This window comes from Salmo salar, chromosome ssa07 (assembly GCF_905237065.1).
Source record: "Salmo salar chromosome ssa07, Ssal_v3.1, whole genome shotgun sequence".
NCBI lineage: Eukaryota > Metazoa > Chordata > Actinopteri > Salmoniformes > Salmonidae > Salmo > Salmo salar.
In genome coordinates, this window is record NC_059448.1 from 34353595 (window position 1) to 34373683 (window position 20089).

At 40.3% G+C, this 20089-nt stretch overlaps 2 protein-coding genes across 11 annotated transcripts; one reads left to right on the plus strand and one right to left on the minus strand.

Moving 5' to 3' along the window:
- The first annotated feature begins 1591 nt into the window (after nucleotides 1-1591).
- On the plus strand, nucleotides 1592-12753 carry LOC106609103 (uncharacterized). 10 transcript variants are annotated; one of them, XM_014207519.2, is made up of 14 exons: nucleotides 1592-4984; nucleotides 5315-5377; nucleotides 5747-5896; nucleotides 6340-6457; nucleotides 6743-6814; nucleotides 7257-7313; nucleotides 7985-8133; nucleotides 8702-9097; nucleotides 9185-9286; nucleotides 9374-9606; nucleotides 10001-10516; nucleotides 10869-11218; nucleotides 11537-11628; nucleotides 11735-12753. In XM_014207519.2, exons 7-11 carry the CDS (start codon nucleotides 8007-8009, stop codon nucleotides 10199-10201), a joined length of 1059 nt encoding a protein of 352 aa, XP_014062994.1. In that variant the 5' UTR covers nucleotides 1592-4984; nucleotides 5315-5377; nucleotides 5747-5896; nucleotides 6340-6457; nucleotides 6743-6814; nucleotides 7257-7313; nucleotides 7985-8006; the 3' UTR covers nucleotides 10202-10516; nucleotides 10869-11218; nucleotides 11537-11628; nucleotides 11735-12753. The 10 variants fall into 10 exon arrangements, with proteins under 10 accessions (XP_014062994.1, XP_045577843.1, XP_014062992.1 ...); XM_045721887.1 differs by lacking the exon at nucleotides 7985-8133 and having other exon boundaries at nucleotides 1598-4984; nucleotides 9374-9501; nucleotides 10001-10075; nucleotides 10423-10516; XM_045721886.1 differs by lacking the exon at nucleotides 7985-8133 and having other exon boundaries at nucleotides 1599-4984; nucleotides 10001-10075; nucleotides 10423-10516.
- Nucleotides 12754-16058: 3305 nt separating this feature from the next.
- LOC106609104 (non-classical arabinogalactan protein 31) lies at nucleotides 16059-20075 on the minus strand. Its single transcript, XM_045722509.1, has 5 exons — nucleotides 20052-20075; nucleotides 19821-19970; nucleotides 19310-19762; nucleotides 18840-18910; nucleotides 16059-16601 (listed from the first exon to the last, which is right to left on the minus strand). The coding sequence occupies exons 1-4, from the start codon at nucleotides 20073-20075 to the stop codon at nucleotides 18884-18886; spliced, it is 654 nt and encodes a 217-aa protein (XP_045578465.1). The 3' UTR covers nucleotides 16059-16601; nucleotides 18840-18883.
- Nucleotides 20076-20089: the final 14 nt, after the last annotated feature.

The following is a 20089-nucleotide window of genomic DNA, read 5'->3' on the forward strand; positions in this document are numbered from 1 at the left end:
TCTACCAGCACATTGATTGTTGTACCCGCTCGAGCAAAACACTTAGAGCAGCAGTGGTTATCTTCTGCGACGCATACGAGATCCTCCCCCGCCCTTCGGCAAATCTGACCATGACTCCATCTTGTTGCTCCCCAACTATAGGCAGAAACTAAAACAGGAAGCACCGTGCTTTAGTCAGACCGGCGTTGGATAGACCTATCGGATTCCACACTTCAAGATTGATTCGATCATGTGGACTGGAATATGTTCCGGGTAATCTTCCCTAGCCAGAAACTGTGGATTGATGGCAGCATTCTGCGAAACTGAAAGCGCGAACCACCACATTTCATCATGGCAAGGCGACTGGAAACGTGACCGAATACCAACAATGTAGTTATTCCCTCCGCAAGGCAATCCAACAAGCAAAGCGTCAGTATAGAGACAAAGTAGAGTCGCAATTCAACGGCTCAAACACGAGACGTATGTCGCAGGGTCTACAGACATCACGGATTACAAAAAGAAAACCAGCCCCATCGCGAACATTGACGTCTTGCTCCCAGACAAATTAAACAACTTCTTTGCGCGCTTTGAGGACAATACAGCACCACCGACACGGCCTGCTATCAAAGACTGGGCTCCCCTTCTCCATGGCCAACATGAGTAAAATATTTAAACGTTTTAACCCTCGCAAGGCTGCCTGCCCGCCCAGACAGCATCCCTAGCCGCGTCCTCAGAGCATGCGCAGACCAGCTGGCTGGTGTGTTTACGGACATATTCAATCAATCCCTATCCCAGTCTGCTGTCCCCACATGCTTCAAGATGGCCACCATTGTTCCTGTTCCCAAGAAAGCTAAGGTAACTGAACTAAATGACTATTGCCCGTAGCACTCACTTCTGTCATCATGAAGTGCTTTGATCATATCACCTCCACCCTACCTGTCACCATAGACCCACCCCAATAGGTCCACAGATGATGCAATCGCCATCACACTGCCTTATCTCATCTGGAGAAGAGGAATACCTATGTAAGAATGCTGTTCATTGACTACAGCTCAGCATTCAACACCATAGTACCCTCCAAACTCATCATTAAACTTGAGACCCTGGGTCTCGACCCAGCCCTGTGCAACTGGGTCCTGGACTTTCTGACGGGCCGCCCCCAGATGGTGAAGGTATTAAAAATCTCCACCCTGCTGATCCTCAACACTGGGGCCCAACAAGGGTGCGTTCTCAGCCCTCTTCTGTACTCCCTGTTCACCCATGAGTGCGTGGCCATGCACGCCTTCAACTCAATTATCAAATTTGCAGACGACACAACAGTGGTAGGCTTGATTACCAACAACGACGAGACATTCTACAGGGAGGAGGTGAGGGCCCTTGGAGTATGGTGTCAGGAAAATAACCTCTCACTCAATGTCAACAAAACAAAGGAGATTATCGTGGGCTTCAGGAAACAGCAGAGGGATCACCCCCCCCCCCCAATCCACATCGACGGGACAGTAGTGGAGAATCTATTGCATCTTGCCTATGCCACATGGCTATCGCGCATCCATATATTTATATGTACATATTCTTATTCCATCCCCTTACATTTTGTGTGTGTGTGTATATATATATAAGGTAGTCGTTGTCAATTTGTTAGATTACTTGTTAGATATTACTGCACTGTCAGAACTAAAAGCGCAAGCATTTCGCTACACTCGCGTTAACATCTGCTAACCATGTGTATGTGACCAATTTTTTAGAACTGAAATGTAATCCTTTCTGGAACTTGATTTCTGGCCAGGGCTGCTAACGGTCTTGGGTCCCAATATAAGTATCTTGCATTGTTAGAGGACAAGACACATGTATGTGAACACTTCAACACAAAACATCGTTTTTATTCTCTGAAAAAAAAACACATGGTAAAACTTTTCCCCAAAGTCGTCATTGCATATAAATACATATCATAAGTCAAATAATAATATTTGTAAATGTTTAAGTATCCTCTAGTTTACAAAATAAAGGGGTAGAAGAAATTAGATTAGTCAAAATTTGTAGCAATAAGTGTTCAGCGTTTCACCATGGTCCTTTTTGTTCCTTGTTCATAAAAATACACAGACATTCTTCAATCTTCCCATCACCACGGAATGGCCTCAATTCTAATCCCATTCATTTTCAGTTACATGGATGAGTGTGGGTTTGAGAGAATTTGGAACAAAACAACAGAAATTGGTAGACTACTAAAATATACAGCAACAGGAGAGGCAAATATAGCCTGGTAACAGCCCAGTTTGTGCTTTATAACCAACCTGCCGTGTAAGCAACAGTTTATGGCATACAATGACTGACAGAGGAGTTGGATAAAGAACATACGAATCTGCTACCAGGCTAGGTTAAATATATCTCCTGATTCAAAGTAATAATGTCAAAATGCACTTTTCATTTGATACCCTCTGTTTACTCTATTGTTCTACTCTAGCAAATGTACAAATACTTAATGTCAAAAGGTCCACTGCCTTCAGCAATGTATTAATTCCAGTATAACTCATCTTTTTTCCTTCCAAACTACCAGGTGTGGGAGGCACAGTCTTCAATCTTTCTTCACATTCATCTAGTAGGAAACACATTTAACTATGTATTCATACCACACAGTTAAGTACGAACAACCCCTAAATGTGTTACAACTTAAGTTATATTACAGTACATGTTAGTCAGTCTTTCTGGACACTTTGGGATAATAAATACAATACTGCATATCCCATTGCCACACTTTACAAGTGTGATCACTTTCTTTGAAACCCTCATTCCTAGAAATCCCCCCCCCAAAAAAAAACACAAAAATATGTAGAAAACAACATACAAAACATAATTTAAGGTCCTGAACAATCATTCTGATTCCCATGTAAAATAGCCTTTTGAGTGACTAAAACATCACACACTATTAGTTTTCCAAGAACACTTATCTGAGTAAAAGTACTTTTTATCTCATGTCAAACAACCAGGAAGCCTGAAAAGACACACTGAGTGGGCAGGGAGGTAATAGGCTGAGTGGGCAGGGAGCTCACCTTGACTGACATTTCTTGGAAAAAGCCTATGTCAAGCAACATGGACGCAGTGTTGCGGTGAGATTATCTCAAGCAAATTTGCTGATACACAAAGCAATGGTACATGGTTTCACAAAAAATGCTCCTACGGACACTGAGGAGCGGTAGTCTTGTGGGCGAAAACAGCTCGTTGATGAGTGGTCAAAGGAGAATGGCAAGAATCGTACATGCGGGCCACAGACAAATAAAGGCGCATTACAACAGTGGTGTGCAGAACGGCATCTCGGAGAGCACAACTCGTCGATCCTCGTGAAGGATAGGCTATTACAACATATGACCACACCAAGTTCCACTCCTATTAGCTAAAAACAAGAAGCGGCTCCAGTGGGCACGCGATCACCAACACTGGACAATTGAGGAGTGAAAAAAGATTCTCTGGTCCGACGAATCCCAGTTCCTGTTGAGTCAGAATTTGGCGTAAGCAGCATGAGTCTATGGACCTATCCTGCCTTGTGTCAACGGTACAGGCTGGTGGTGTACTGGTGTGTGTTTTCCTGGCACATATTAGGTCCCATGAAACCAATTGAGCAACGATTGAACGCAATAGCGTATCTAAACATTGTTGCTGACCAAGCTCAATATAGCATCTTTGGGATGAGATGGAATGGGCTGTTCGCAGCATGAATGTACCGCCGTCCAATCTGCAGCAACTGCGTGGTGCTATCGCGTCAGCATGGACCAACATCCCCGTGGAACATTTCTGACACCTTGTAGAATCCATGCCCCAAATAATTCAGGCTGTTCTGGAGGCAAAGTGGTCTGACCTGGTACCAGATGTGTGTACCAAAAAAAACTGTCCGGTGAGTCAGGCTTAGTCCATATATCATGACTATTAGTGATAGTCAAGAAGTTTGGATGAATCTCCCTTTTGGCATGTGTAATTGTATGACAACTGTATCTGAGTTTTGGGCAACCCTTCTCCCGCTTTTGTTCCATGCTGGCTGAAGACTGAGCTAGTCAGTTGCTAGCTGACACCAGACACGGCTGAAAGTAAAAACCTAAGTATATTTGCTTTAGATGAATAGGGGCAGGCCAACCTCACATTCAATTCGCGCATTTATGTACAAAATGTATTTCAGCAGATTTCGTGCGTTTTTGTGCATTTTTGTGTGGTTCAAATCGTGCGAAAAGACACGAATTTAACCAGTAGGCGACACACAAGCATTTGCAACAACCATAGACGCGATAGCCTGTATTTCATTATTTATTTATTTTACGTTATGAATATATAGATATTTTGTATTTTTTTATCCCTATTAGAACATTGTAGTTGTATGCCTATATGTACTGTTTTCGATTTTTTGGAACAGACTTTTCAGTATAGAATGAATGTAAGCAATACATGATGGCGAATTGTGTTTTATTCGGTTGTAGTTCCATGTATTTCTTACAAAAAACAAACGTGTAAACCATTTTTATTGACCAGAATGTAACTGAAAATACAATAGCAGCCTTGCCGTTGTCCAATACCAAAACACATTTTTTTTTTCGTACAAAATTTTGGTAAACGTATGCAGTCAATGTAGTCTTAAATTTTGTTAGCCAACCAAAATGACCAAAACGTTAACCCTTACTAAGGCTAGGGTGGAATTGTACAATGAGCTGGCTGAGTGTAAATACATGGCTCTGAGTGTAAGCACCTTTTCACTAGAAACCTTCTTGTGTTCAAATGACCGTCAGTGCGAAATAGCTAGAAAGCTTTCGTATTTCCACTTGGCTGCACCTACGGTGATGAGAACGATAAATCAAGTGCAATACCTGCGTCGACCTGTGACGAGCAGCAAAACACCGGAAAGCTTCTCGGCTACCGGAAAGTTACAAGAAGAACAAGAATGGTTACCTCATCCGGTCATGTGACATTTGTTGTTTATAGATTGTTCGCCCACAGCAGACGTCTAGAGACCCTGGACAGATAACAGGTAGATAGCCAGTTCGTCCCTTGTTGTCAGAAATAAAGCAAACATACACATTTGTTTTGTGTTTGTTAAAGTGTTTTTTTTTTTTTTAATTTAAACGTGTTAAACCAGTAATGAAGGTTACGTAACTAAGGTGAATAAAGTTGCATACACAACATAGAATGTGTGGATATTTTTGGTGCATTACTTACATATATTTGGATATCATTCTCACGTATTATTTGAGCCACCTATACATTAGGCTATATATTCCCCTTTTGTTCCTCTTTGCATCTTCAAAGAAATACACATTGCCACTCAATCTGTATTCATCTTGTGACTTCTCCTTGGAAGGAGAGAGGGACCCTAGGAGGGATGTAAAGGAGTTGATGAAATCCTGTTAAGACAGACAATCAGGTGAGAGGAGGTCCTAACTAGTCAATGATCTAAATTGATCAAAACCTGTAGACACTGTAGCCTTTAAGGACTGGAGTTGCACATATGTCATAGAACAACATGAACAAGGAAGTGACAGACTAATAGTGCATTGTTGGTAAATAGAGACAGACTGACTGATCTGCAAGTAATAATAGATATGTATTTGTTATTCAAAGTGATTTGTAGATCAGTCAGTCTGCGTGTGGAGGAGGATGAAGACCTTTAGTGACGTGCAGGACATAGTTAAACACACACGCTATCAATGACATGCAGCTTTTCTCATAGACGGGAGGTTACTATGTGAAGGAATGTGTTAGGATTGGAAGTTGTCTCTATGTTTCTTTTGAGATGGTATGGCCTCTGAGGACCCACAAGACCAACTGGATGAGGCTATTAAAAAGGCAGAACGCCTTGCTGAAGAGCTCAACCCAGAGAAGGACCCACAAGCCCAACTGGACGAGGCCAAAAAGGCTGGCTGAGGAGCTCAACCCAGAACGGGTAATGTAACAAGTCGTACATTACCGGTAATGTAACCCCTATAGCTCCCATACGTGGACAAATATTCCCAGCACAACCCCAGCACCACAGTGTTATGATTTATCATTGCTTTTTGTTTGTCAAAGTAGACCCCACATGGCACAAATGTGAATTTAAACGTAGACTCCGTGATATGACCTGAACACGGGCATCAATGATATTGACCATTGAGCATGAGGCACAAGGGTGCACTTGTTAGCATCCTTGTGAACTTCTACACATGTTAGCTGTGTGAGTGAGCCAGAACGTGGGTCTACTGCAGGTGTCTTTCCTCAGCTGACAAATCACTTCACCTTATGTGAAAATAAAAGTATTGCTTGTGCTCCATATGTGCACAAGCAAGCCATGCTTCTTGGATACTTTTATTAGTGGGCCAGCCATGATAATTGAAATGCACTTTTTAGGAAAATAAGAAGAAAAAGAGAAACAAGCCTCCAGGGATTAGGTTCAGATGGAGACAAAGGGATGAGAAAGGACAGATTGTTCCTCAAACCAGGAAGGCAACTACATCCACTTCTGTTGGTAAGTTTCATCCCGTCTAGGTGTTTAATTTTATTGGTCCCTGATCTGACTTTTTCCTTTCAAACATACTGTATCATAGCATATCAAACGGTTGTTGACGTGCCATAGGCCGGTCTAGTGCCATCTACCCACAGCACATAATACATTACATGCAGGTCTGATCCCACCTTTCCCGGTCTCTAACTGTTGTCTGTCTCTGATGAAAATACATATTTAACGAAAGGAGAGTCAGTACCCCAGAAAATCTTTTGAATTAAAAACCTTTTTATTACCAATTTTTTTCAGCTCCAAGGGCCAGTACATCTAGAGCCAGACTAGTGCAACATTTTGGGCTAGTCACTGAGGAGGAAGAATTAGGTATTTATCTATACAATTCCTTGTTATTCAGTGGCCTTGTAAAGAATGTATTGTATTTTTATTAAATCTGTAATCGGTAGTTGAAACAATAACAAAGCACACTCCCCTCCCCTGTTTTGGTTAAAAGCTGAGTGATGGGGTTTGGCGAAATGTAACCACTTTCAATTTATTGACAGAGCTATTATTGCAATAACTTACCATCAATGTTATTAAAATAATAGTTTTAACCATGTTTTTAACCAGTGTTTTTTTTACATTTACTTTGTTTGCAAACATTGACTAAAACAAGCTTATAGTTTGGATTCTGATGGGTTATGACAGTTGAATTACACTCATGAGGCATTAATAAGTTATAATCTTCTAGAATCAATGGGCAAAAATGGCTTTATCAACTTCTGAATGCCCCTTTAAGTCTAATCCTTTTTTGCATATCTTATTTTAGAGACAAGGACCAGTGGATTGGAATCCACTCCAGTTTTAAACATTGATGAAGAAATAGGTATGTTTAAATTGTTTTACTTTCAAAATTGGGGTCATCTTGGTGTTACTGAATTATACTGCACTACATCTTTATTTTGACAGTGATGCAACATTTTTAAATGTGGCTCAAGTCTCCAGAATGTCGGATTTGAGATCAAATGTTTGATATGAGGTTACAGTACAGAATTTCTCCTTTTATTTCAGGGTATTTTCAGACTTTTCTGATTTACCGTTTCGAAATTAAAGCACTTTATATGTCTAGTTGCAAGTTTTATTAGTCGTATGTACAGGATACTGATGGTAACCCCATCCAACGAAATGCTTACTTGCAGGTAGCTTCTCGACAAAGCAATTCAAAATACTGGAGTATAGAGACAAGTTCAACATTTTAGCATCACTGTCCAAATATTTCTGTAGGGGAGTGCAATAACAAAATCCTGGCAGAGCTTTTTCCTGCACATTTCCTTTAATATGATGCAATCTGCCATTCCACATTATGGAATTAGTCTTAGTTGAATTCATTCAAATCCACTATTGGAATGTTTACACAGTGTCGTTCCTTTTGCAACCGCTGTCTGTAATTGTGAAAGCTGGAAGCATTTGCCTTTGAGGAGAGTTTATTCTGTAGTCAAAATACACTGAGTGTACAGAATATTCCTAATATTGAGTTGCACTCCCTTTTGCCCTCAGAACAGCCTCAATTCGTCAGGGCATGGACTCTACAAGGTGTCGAAAGCGTTCCACAGGGATGCTGGCCAGTGTTGACTCAAATGCTTCCCACAGTTGTGTCAAGTTGGCTGGATGTCCTTTGGGTGGTGGACCATTCTCGATACACACGGGTAAATGTGGATCGTGAAAAACCCAGCAGCGTTGCAGTTCTTGACACAAACCGTTGGACCTTGCACCTACTACCATACCCCTTTTAAAGGCACTTAAATATTTTGTCTTGCCCATTCACCCTCTGAATGGCACATATACACAATCCATGTCTCAAGGCTTAAACATCCTCCTTTAATCTGTCTCCTCCTCTTTATCTACACTGAAGTGGATTTAACAGGTGACATCAATAAGGGATCATAGCTTTCACCTGGTCAGTTTGTCAGAGAAAGAGAATGTTTTGTACACTCAGTGTGTTTTTGCTGTTTTAAGAACATTCAGAATTTCTATTCGACGATGGGATCAAGTTCTATTGTTTGATATTCCAATTTAGACTTTACTCAATATTTTGGTCTGCCCTGTAATTTAATTTACCGTAGAATCAAAGCTGAGATTTTTGGCTTGTCACACCATAGATTGTGCAGAGATATATTTGCTGTCACCTACTTACATCCCTATGTGTGTTTTAATAGATGAATTATATAATATTCTTAATGTAATCCTTTTCCCATTTTTGTGTTTTCAAAAAAGCAATACTTCATCGAAAAATTAACATCCTCCTAGCTGACTTAAAAGACCCTGAGTGTTCAAATCCTGCTGTGCCTGGTGCATCACACAGTTGGAGTGTGAGGAAGGAACTCTCACAGGATAGGTGGAGGGAGTCCAGGCCTGAGATTGTAGATTCTCTGCTGGCTGCAGAGCATGCTTCTCAGAAGATCTGTCAGTCATGCAATGTGAAAATGGCTATTCTGCGATGTAGAGACTGTCTGCCGAAACAGCTTTACTGCGAAGACTGCGATCTCTCTATACATGCAAAGTTCCCCCTGCACAACAGACAGTCCATGATCGAGGGATTCTACACGCCCCTTCCTCCAACTACAGCCATATCTCTCCACAGTGATGGCAAATATGCACTTCATGAACAGGGTGTGTTTTATTTTTTTGCGGCTGAATGTATTATATCAAAGTTCAAATGTATTCTTGTTTATTGTTGTATATAAATATTGTCCCTAGATTGTTTCTTACCATTGGACGTACCAGAGGTGATATGTGGTTGCCTGACTAGCACCTTCCATGTTGGCCCTGGGAAACATATCATCCTCATAGGAATAAATGGTATGTGCAATATCTACAAGAACCAAACAGTGATGTCGCAATGCAATGTAAAACAACATTAATTCAGACTACATGTATTTCCTCAAGGTCTCTACAATGTTACAGTGCCTGTGCTGACCTGCACAACCTGTCTCAGCACCTGGACAGCAAACTTGGCAGATCTGATAAAGAATGGGTACTGGCCTGCCACTGTCAACTGTGACACCATATACCAGGTAGATGTCTTCAGCTCTTTTGAGGAGCTGAAAGTGTCAGCCCCAGGAATGTCCCGTCTAGCGTTTATGCGGATTTTGGAGCAGCGAACTGACTTCTTTGGCAGGGTAACAATAAATTATACTCAGCTTTACCAATGTATGACTTCAGGTTAACTATGTTACATTTTGTTACAACACTTTGTGTAACATAACTTTATTTCCAGTACTACAACTACGTTAAAACTTCAGGTCTCTTGCTACAGTATGTGTTAGCCTCCTGCACCACTGTCCTGCCATGCCCCTTATCTGTGCCCCTCTTGCATCCAATATTTCCTGCTCTTTACAACATAAGTACTCGTCCTACTTTTGCATTGGCTTTCACCTGCTTTGCTGTCAACACTATGTACTGGCCCTGCTTTAACTCAAATCCAGTCAGCCATAGTGAATTATAGTATGTTTTGTTTATACTATTGTTGTAAGTTATTTCATATATGTTCTATATGTATTTTTCCCTTACCAGAATGAAATGATCTGTGGGGACACTTTCCAAAAAAGCTTCTTTGAGTGGACGTACTGCCGCTCTGAAATTGATCAGGTCTGTGATATACAGTACTTTGACTGCCCAGCCTGTTCACCCAGCATGCTTGCAGTGTCAGTGGACGGGAACAAGAAGCTGTATCGATTCAAAAAAGGATATGTAAAACTATTCATAATTGATTAAATAACACCGTACTCTATATCATTTAAACAATCCAAACAAGGTTTGCCTTTTCTTTGTCCAGTGTGAACGTTTTCAAATGCAGTTGAGTTCATTTTAGCTTAAATGTTTTGCGTTTGTAATGAAATTAATTATCAACATTGTCAAGTGTCCACAATCAGTTACTGAGGTTGATTGCTATTTCATATGTAATATATTTAATGTATTTCACGTATCCTTTCAAGGACTGATGACAAAGGATTCTTTGATGGCGTGTTTATCTGCAAGGATGAGGATGTGTCTGACTTTGTGAACTATGTCCATACAAAGACTTAACATGTACGTTTCCTGTGTATCTTCTAATATGTGAAATAGGACTGGCCTCGGGCCATCTGACTCAAAGGCAGACTCGTTATACACTATTCCAATAAAAACATATTATTTTGGAGAGATGGTAGTCCTCTCTCTTCAAGTCCATTTGTCGTTACACTAGTCCCTCTGTTCAGAAATGCAACACACTTTAGAAGTGCTTCTTTTTGATAGTCGATCTCCAACTTCTGATCTCCATTGTAGCGAACATAGGGGGTAGCTCAGCGCCCTCGGCTAGATTTTAAAAACCTAACCACTGTCCCGTTAACACTTCCCCCCCAAAACATTTTTTCTACCTATACTCTTCTACTTCCTTGTCTAGCGTTATGGAAAAGGGGTATGTGGAGCATCCCAGTGGACAGCAGCTAAAGAGTCGTCAAGGAAAACAAACGACAACTTGATGAAGAGGGACTCGAAGTTGCCGTCTGCCGCCACGGAATACTTCTAAGGAGCCTCAACATGATGCGTGGAGAGATATTTGCGTACCCACTGTTCTTGCAGAAGGAATTGTCTGGCAGCAGGAACATACAATTCATGTGTACAGATGTGATCTGCAAATGTTGGCCATACCTGACCAAAGTTGCCCTTCATTGTCCAGAGCTCGCCACTCTTCTAGACATGAAGCCACTTCTTTCCGTCATGCATGCAAAGGCACATCGTTTGAAATGCCAGGTAAGTTTTTCTTTATTAAACTGTTCTAAGAGAATTTCCAGCTTCAGTCCTTTACAAGGCTTCCCATGTAGATGTTGGTTATTCACATAATTGCAATATTAAGTCAATATATTTTTTTATGTAAATTAAGATTAAGTGGGGAGGACGGAATCAGGAATGAGCTGGCACAACTCTGGGGGAGGAAGTGGAACAAGGGAACAGCTTCTTGTCGAGGGCTGCAATCTGTTCCAAGCAAATGTCCAAAGGACATTTTAAGGTTGTTCTATTCAGCTATGTTAATACTTATCTGGAATAAGGACTTCTATTTGGCTTTTCTAGCAAGAACAGACATGCTAACCATCCAGGCCATGGGGTGGAACAGAAGGAATAAGAACAACCTGCACAGAGTATTGTCCAGAAGATACTTGAAGGTGTATTGTGTGGATCAATACATTTATTTTAGAAGTATTATATCTATGCATTTAATTTATTTTAAAACAATTGATTTTTCTGTTTTGTTTTTGTCATAATTCTCAGATTCAAAAATCATTGAATCAGTTAGAAGCTGGGAGCAGAGGTCTCTTCTCCATGCTTCAGAGGAGAGTCAGCAGCCTCAGAAGACACCAGGACTCTGTCAAACTGATATACAGCAAAGCTATGGGCCAAGACACCTCCCTCCTAGAAAATAACTTCATAGATGACCTCCTGGAAGAGGACCTAGATGACATCTATGACCGCATCCACTACAGCTTTGATGACGAGGAATCTATCACAGACTGAAGGTGTTCGTTTGGGTGGGTGCAGTTTGCACTGGTTGAAAAGTGATTCCATTTGTTTTGCATATGTGCTTTATCTGCCTTCCTAAGGAAAAATAGTTTGAACATTTTATGGAAAAAAACCTTTTGTTTCTTCCTTGTTGACAATGTGATCATGTGGCACAGATTTGAGAAGGGCGCTCGTCTATTACTGCTTTTGCCCGGTTACATGACCAGGTCCGATGCACCCCTTTAAATGGCCAATCTGCAGTTGCTACATCCACTTTTGGATTCTTGAAGAATATAATTTATAAATGCCTCATGAACATAGTTCAACTGCCGTACCCCATCAGATCCCAAAATATATATTTTTTTCTACTCCAATGTTTGTAAACAAAGTAAATGTAAACATACACTAGCATGTGTCAAACTCATTCCACGGGTGAGCCGAGTGTCTGCGGGTTTTTGCTCCTCAAATGATTGATGAATTAAGGTCACTAATTAGTAAATAATTCCCCTCACCTGGTTATCTAGGTCTTAATTGAAAGGAAAAACCAAAAACCAGCAGAAACTAGGCCCTCCGTGGAATGAGATTGACACCACTGGACTATAGCCTGGAAACATTGTTTAAACTATGGTTACATTTCTCCAGCCCCATCCCTCTGCTTTTCACAGAACCATTGGCGGGGAGAAAGATTTATTGTTTCACCTGGTGATTTCCGATTTAAACATTGTTAAACTGTAATGTACTGTGCTTGTGTGTGCTAATTAGTTTAGTTAATAAAAAACTAAAAAAGGTAATCCTTGTCTTCAAGTAATCGTTTGCATACTGATGGAGCTGCATTAGTCATGGGCTTTTAAGTCAACGATTCCTTATGTATGTATGAGATGTACAAATGCTTAACTAGTACTGAGTACTTTGACCAGTTACTTCTTTACTCTCAAGGAGTTTTCGAGAGGGCTACTTTACTTGTACTTGAGTACAAGAACTGACTCCCATCAGCTGCAGATGAAACCGGTTAGTTGAAAAATGTTGCCTAGGATCTACAGGCATTCGCAATGAATCATCAAAAGTATGGACACAGAATGATTGAGGTGATTATTGTATTTTATTATGCTGACCCAATTATGACCTATGACATATTTTGGGATGAGTAAGGCATAGATAGCCCTTGTGTGTTAAGCTGTAAACTTGGAAATGTTCCTATTGAAATGGGGGTTGTCCCATCCTGAACAGGCCAGTTGCAAGTAACATACTCTTAACGCTACTATTAGCAACACTGTATTATTATTAAAATTAGCTGAAAAAAAATGAGTGGGAGAATTGTGAACATCCACGTATATATATATATATATATATCTGTGTTGTCACAGCGTTTGGCCATGTCTTCGGTTTGGTCGTTCGGTCAGAGGTTGTTTTGGTTATGTTCGTCGCAATGCCCGTGACGTAATAGACTATGTTTCTAAATTTTCTATTCATGAATTATTCTTGCGCAATGTTACTTTCATTTGAATCTCGTAAACATTGTCGGATTCTATTAAATAATTGATGTAACAGATAAAATCTTAAGTTACAGAAACCGGAAAAGTTGTGAACTACAAAGGTGGCGCCATTTTGTAGTTCTTTACTTACCCTAACCGGTTTGTTTTTTATCAATATCTTCGCCCATATCATTCTAATTGATGTGTAGAATGATCTGTACATTCATTAGGACATACATAACGCTGTACTGCATCAGCACATGCCAATTCAATGTCTGAAGTTGTGCACTTTCTGAAATGTGTTTTTCGTCAAAACTATTTAAGTTTGACGTTTTTATTTAATAAGGACCCCTTACTAAACCTTCATGTCAAATAACGTTCGGATATGTTAATCTATTCTTGATTTAAAAAAATCATACGTTTGGGGAAAAGTCAACTGTTGGTGGCGCTAATGAGCACCCCATGGCCACCAGGGGTATGGGATTACATAACTAAGTTTAATTCATGCACAGGATTATTTGTGCCAAGCCATAAGACTAAGCTACAACAAAAAAACGAGAGTTGAACTCTTACAAAGGTTTCCTAGGGGTGTATAAAGGTTCATGGCAGAAAACAAGTGTATGTATAGAAATGCTTATATAAACATTGTTACATCGATATTGACGCTTCTAGAAGTTCAAAAATAGACATTCAACAGTCTATATGTGGCCTTTCAACCCCTATAGCCATGACCCACATGGCCGCATAACCGCACCTCTATTGCCATGGTCCTTCGGCACATCATATTCCTGATAAGCAACAATGATGAAAATTAATTCTCACTGCCTATTCAAAAAAAGCAGTTGTGAAATTATTTGTCTTTCACCTTCATTAAATATTTTCCTGTGTGAATTTAAGTATGCTCTCTCTAATTCTCTCTTTCTTTCTCTCTCTCTTGGAGGACCTGAGCCCTAGGACCATGCCTCAGGACTACCTGGCATAATGACTCCTTGCTGTCCCCAGTCCACTTGTCCGTGCTGCTGCTCCAGTTTCAACTGTTCTGCCTGCGGCTATGGAACCCTGACCTGTTCACCGGACATGCTACCTGTCCCAGACCTGCTGTTTTCAACTCTTTAGAGACAGCAGGAGCGGTAGAGATACTCTCAATGATCGACTATGAAAAGCCAACTGACATTTACTTTTGAGGTGCTGACTTGTTGCACCCTCGACAACTACTGTGATTATTATTATTTGACCATGCTGGTCATTTATGAACATTTGAACATCTTGGCCATGTTCTGTTATAATCTCCACCCGGCACAGCCAGAATAGGACTGGCCACCCCTCATAGCCTGGTTCCTCTCTAGGTTTCTTCCTAGGTTTTGGCCTTTCTAGGGAGTTTTTCCTAGCCACCGTGCTTCTACACCTGCATTGCTTGCTGTTTGGGGTTTTAGGCTGGGTTTCTGTACAGCACTTTGAGATATCAGCTGATGTAAGAAAGGCTATATAAATACATTTGATTTGATTTGATATTTTCCGTGGACAACTAACCTAGAGACCAAGCAGATAGACGGTCTGCCTCTATGCGCAAAACATGTTGCATGCCAATATCACTCAGGGGTAGGCCGATATCTAACATATTTAATGCAGGTAAAGTAATATATGTAATAGCATTATGTATACTGTATATATAATCTTTAAATATGTAATCTATGTTGATTTACACGTAGGCCTATGTATTATAATATATAGCCCAGCTGCGTCTAGCCTATGGGTCTATAATAAACTTGGATATGAATTGCGAAGTTCAACGTCAGTCAGCCAAAATGCTTTCCCAAAATTCAACATTCTCATCACTTTTGATGATTCTTTTCTCATTACTGAGACATTCACTAAGTACTACAGTTGATCAGCCCAATCCACTGCTCATAACTAATGTATCAACATAGTGCAATGTTAGGCCTAGGCACATAGTACAATGTGCCTAGGCCTCTGGTCAAAATTAGTGCACTTTCAAGGTAATAGGGTGTCATTTGGAAAGAAATTATCCAGTACCTTTATCCATTGAACTAACACTCTTCCAGAAGAAAACAACTGAACATTTAAATCTCAGATTTGCATTAATTTGTTCCAAACAGAATGTTGTAGCTTTACTTTTTGGAAAAGGCCCACGTAAAATGAAGAACCGTACATGTTAACCTGCGCACCTTTTCTAATAGTGCGCCGGCGTTTTATTTCAGGACCACGGACAGCTACTGTTAGCTAGTGCGGCAGAAATGCAGGGTATGTCGTGGCGAGTTCAGAAACACGGCAGTGGGGAGTCACTAACAACAAAAACGAAGACCACAATATTATGTTTGCCTACTGTAAACATTGGCTTTTCAATAACCATCTGACCTACTAGTGTCTGATTCATATAGCTTGATTTTTTATGTTTGTTCTTTATTATATCAACTTCTGTATGGGGTGCTTTGGCTGAAAGACCAACACGTTTGATCTGGAGAAAAATAGACTATTAAACTTGCAAATTAACTGTCTTTAGTAAATATAATTGTATCTACTCCATAAGATAATCAGCTATGTGCATTGTGTTATAGAAATAGGCAGACTAAAGGTAAAAAATGAGAGTGAAATTAAACATATATATTTAATAACATAGTAAAATGAATCAATACAAACATAAAAGACAAAAATACTAAACTTCTGACTACTGTAATACACATAAGTGAATTTATCACAAGACTTTTGGTCCCCCAAAACGGGGTGGATATGTACACAATGTGCTGTAATTTCTAAACGGTTCACCAGATATGGATGAAAATACACTCAAATTAAAGCTGATAGTCTGCACTTTAACCTCATAGTCATTGTATAATTTAAAATACAACGTTCTGGAGTACAGATCCAAAACAACAAAAAATGTGTCACTGTTGCAATATGTTTGTAGCTCACTTTATATGAAGAATATCTAAATGCATATTCTCATGAAACTGATTGAGATGAAATGGTTGGCATGCTGACGCTCCATGAATGTTTCAATGGTAAATCATGGTGAATTTGGCCAACCATTTATGATTGACAGTGATACATGTGAAGGGAGAGTGAGGAATACATTCGTGCATAAAGTAGGTTAAACTGGAGAAACGCGGTCCTCGGCCTTGATCCAGTCATCGTCCCATTTCTTGCCACTGTAAGACAAGAAAGAAAACATAAGGAATGTTATGTTTTTAAGCAGAAATAGAAAATAAATCATTCAATATGTAATCGTGAGCAAGGGTTGCACCTATTCCTTTCAAAGGGTTTTATGATTTTTGGTTATTGGATGTTGGCCAAGTGCCTTCTTCTCCTCTCAAATATAATATTTCAACTACATATAGTACCTTGCAAAAGTATTCATACCCCTTGGATTTCGCCACATTGTATTGTGTTACAATGTTGGATTGAAATGTATTTAATTTATATTTTTTTTGTCAACAAGCAATCCCCCCCACGGGGGGCCAGTACAATTTTTTATTTTTATTATTTTTTTATGCATGAAATGTATGCATTCACTACTGTAAGTCGCTCTGGATAAGAGCGTCTGCTAAATGACTAAAATGTAAAATGTGTACTCTAATGTCAAAGTGGAAGAAAATTTAGATTTTTTATAAAGGCAAGTGTAAATTAGTTGACAAGTTAAATTTGGCTTAACAAATCACATAATACGTTATATGGACTCAATAGGGGTTAACATTATTTTTGAATAACTACCCATACCTCTGTACCCCATACATAGAACATCTGTATGGTCCCTCAGTCAGGTATTGAATTTCAAGCAACAAAGACCAGGGAGCTTTTCGAAAGCCTCATAAAGGGCAGTGATTGGTAGATGGGTCACAATATCAAATCAGACATTGCATATCTCTTTAAGCATGGTCAAGTTAATAATGATGGTGTGGATTATGTATTAAACCACCCAGACACATCAAAGATAGTCGTTCTTCTGAACTGAGCTGCAGGACATGAATGCAACTGCTCAGGGGTGTTACCATGAGGCCATTGGTGATTTTACAGTTACAGGCTGTCATGGTAGAAAACCTGAGGATGGATCAACATTGTAGTAACGCCACAATAATGACTTAAACTACAGTGAAAAGAATACAAATATACAGAAGAGAAAAAAATCTAATCATGCATCTTGTATGCAACAAGGCACTGGAGTTAATAGTGAAAAAAACTGCAAAGGAATATACTTTCTGGCCTAAATGCAAAGCCTGTTTTCCACCAGACACTGGGAGAGGAATCCACCTTTCAGAAGTACAATAACCTACAACACAAGGACAAATCTACACTGGAGTTACTTACCAAGAAGACAGTGAATGTTCCTGAGTTGCCAAGTTCAAGTTTGGACTTAAATCTGATTGGAAATCTATTGCAAGACTTTTAAATTGTTGTCTAGACATGATCCCCAACATATTGACAGAGCTTGAAGAATTATAAAAAGAATAATGGGCTAATTTTGCACAATCCTGGTGTGTTAAGCTCTAAAAGACTCACAGCTGTAATGACTGTCAAAGGCGTTTCCAAGGGGTCTGACTACTTTTGCAAGGCACTGTAACATCCAATACCAAGGTACAGCCAAAACCATATGTATTTGGAGAATGAAGATAACATGTGAAATTTGGATCTATACTCCAGAATTTAGTATTTTAAATAAAAGGTTTAATTTACTATAACTTTAATACACTAAGTGAATTTGTCCAAATACTTATGGCTTCTTCAAATTGGGGGGACTATATACATTAAGTTATTTTATTTCTAAATTGTAAAAAGGTGACCTGTACTATCGCCTCATATGAAACATTTGATTTCAAATCCAAAATGCCGGAGTTTAGAGTGAAATTGTACATTTTAGCTTCACAGTCCAAATACATATGGTGTTGTGTTCAGTATATCATCAATACATATGGTGTTGAGTGTTCAGTATATCCTCTATTCATTCTAGATTAGATGAAGTAAACATACCATTCAGAGCTTCCACCTCACTTTCTGCTCCTGACCCTTTATTATGCAACAAATACAAATGTCTGTTTTATTTTAAAGCTACACTATGCTGAAATCGCTCCGCAATGTCATGGTAGCTAATATGAGCTGTTTGAAGCTGTTGTACAAAACCAAAGTAATAGACTCAATAACAAAACTTAAGAACGGGAAGCATAGAAATAAGGCACACTGTAGAACAGATCTACTGCTTCTTAGACTTGCTTTCAAGTAGAATGATGATCTGTAACTAACATTTCTATGTGCATTTGGTCGGGCCACCCAGAAAGTTACATATTGCCACTTTAACTACAAGGCCTATGCACTGCAAGTTAACTACAATTGGTGTTGCACTAGGATTAGCCTGTAAATACAGTCACAGGAATTTCAATGTTCTACAGATTTACCCCCTTTGAAGTTCTATTGGCAAAAATCTTGAGAATAGGGAAAATCATTTGCCCCGGATGCACTGGACACTCTGAAACAAATGCATGTATATATTTAATCACCACCCACCAGAACATGAATAAAGTTAGCAAGACAGTCAATTGCATTATTCATTTGCCATCTATGCCTGCCTTAGACTACACTCTTAGAAATTGTTATTTGGCTGTCACCATAGAAGAACCCCTTTTGGTTCCATGTAAAACCCAATAGAGTTCTACCTGGAACCAAAAAGGGTTCTCCTTTAGGGACAGCCGAAGAACCCTTTTGGAACCCTTCTTTCTAAGAGTGTACAGTATAGTATGCCTGCCTCCTGAAAATTAGGAGACTATCAATCACTGGAATTGTTTTATACATTTATTAAAAGCATAATTGAAGTTATTGACATCATTAACATTTATGAATAAACAATATAAGTTAGATTCTAATTTACCTTTTTGCATGTAGTCATATTTCCTCTTCCTTGGTCGGGCTTGGATGGGGTAGAATGGGGTTTGATGGGGTTGGAAACGGTTGGATGGGGTAGAATGGGGTAGGATACGGTTGGATGGGGTTGGATGGGGTTGAATGGGATTGGATGGGGTGAACTGTCATGCTCAGCGAGTTGGAGGGTTTTTTGAGGGCGACAGGACTTTCTCTCTGTCTTCTTTGGTTTGGTGTGGGTGTAGCTGGTCTCCTGGGTGGTGGGGGATATCGGGGGTTCAACCTGGTTGAGGATGGGGGTGTAGCTGGTATCCTGGGTGGTGGGGGATATCGGGGGTTCAACCTGGTTGAGGATGGGGGTGTAGCTGGTATCCTGGGTGGTGGGGGATATCGGGGGTTCAACCTGGTTGAGGATGGGGGTGTAGCTGGTATCCTGGGTGGTGGGGGATATCGGGGGTTCAACCTGGTTGAGGATGGGGTGTAGCTGGTATCCTGGGTGGTGGGGGATATCGGGGTTCAACCTGGTTGAGGATGGGGGTGTAGCTGGCATCCTGGGTGGTGGGGGATATCGGGTGTTCAACCTGGTTGAGGATGGGGGTGTAGCTGGTCTCCTGGGTGGTGGGGGATATCGGGGGTTCAACCTGGTTGAGGATGGGGGTGTAGCTGGTCTCCTGGGTGGTGGGGGATATCGGGGTTCAACCTGGTTGGGGATGGGTGTAGCTGGTCTCCTGGGCGGTGGGGTATGGGTCAACCTGATTGGGGATGGGTGCTGGCATCCTGGGTGGTGGGG

Bases quoted from the DNA above. Each gene is read 5' to 3' on its own strand.
- LOC106609103 (XM_045721884.1), top strand. From the start codon at position 5,747: ATGGTATGGCCTCTGAGGACCCACAAGACCAACTGGATGAGGCTATTA. The intron at 5,897-6,339 runs GTAATGTAACAA...TGCACTTTTTAG, and splicing joins AGGAGCTCAACCCAGAACGG to GAAAATAAGAAGAAAAAGAG. The intron at 7,314-8,701 runs GTATGTTTAAAT...TTTTCAAAAAAG, and splicing joins AAACATTGATGAAGAAATAG to CAATACTTCATCGAAAAATT.
- LOC106609104 (XM_045722509.1), bottom strand. From the start codon at position 20,075: ATGCCAGCACCCATCCCCAATCAG. The intron at 19,971-20,051 runs GTTGACCCATAC...CCCACCACCCAG, and splicing joins CAGCACCCATCCCCAATCAG to GAGACCAGCTACACCCCCAT. The intron at 18,911-19,309 runs GTAAATTAGAAT...CATTTGTTTCAG, and splicing joins ATATGACTACATGCAAAAAG to AGTGTCCAGTGCATCCGGGG.